The sequence below is a fragment of the Myotis davidii genome, unplaced genomic scaffold (assembly GCF_000327345.1).
Source record: "Myotis davidii unplaced genomic scaffold, ASM32734v1 scaffold1006, whole genome shotgun sequence".
NCBI classification, from domain to species: Eukaryota; Metazoa; Chordata; class Mammalia; order Chiroptera; family Vespertilionidae; genus Myotis; species Myotis davidii.
Window position 1 is genome coordinate 540,585 of NW_006297143.1, and position 217 is coordinate 540,801.

Consider the following 217-nt stretch of genomic DNA (forward strand, 5'->3'; position numbering starts at 1 on the left):
GTCCCTGCCCTCTCGCACCTCCTCGTCCCGCGGCTGGTACCGGTCGGGGTACCCCTCTCGGAGGTCGAAGTTGGGGCCCTGACCAGCGGTGGGTGGGCTGTAGTAGCGCAAGGCCTGGGCATCGCCGTGGTACTGGCGCTGCGCGTCCAGGGAGAAGCAGCCCAGCTGGGACGGGCGCCGGTAGAACGGGAAGGGCCCGGAGTAGAGGGCGGGCTCC

The 217-nt window shown here is 71.4% G+C and overlaps 1 protein-coding gene across 1 annotated transcript in view; it reads right to left on the reverse strand.

Moving 5' to 3' along the window:
• DXO (decapping exoribonuclease) overlaps nt 1-217 on the reverse strand; it is a 6,835-nt gene that overhangs the window by 1,272 nt on the left and 5,346 nt on the right. The window contains exon 2 of the mRNA XM_006772867.1: nt 6-213. Within this exon, the coding sequence (XP_006772930.1) occupies nt 6-213 (208 nt within the window). The remainder of the gene's footprint in view (nt 1-5; nt 214-217) is intronic.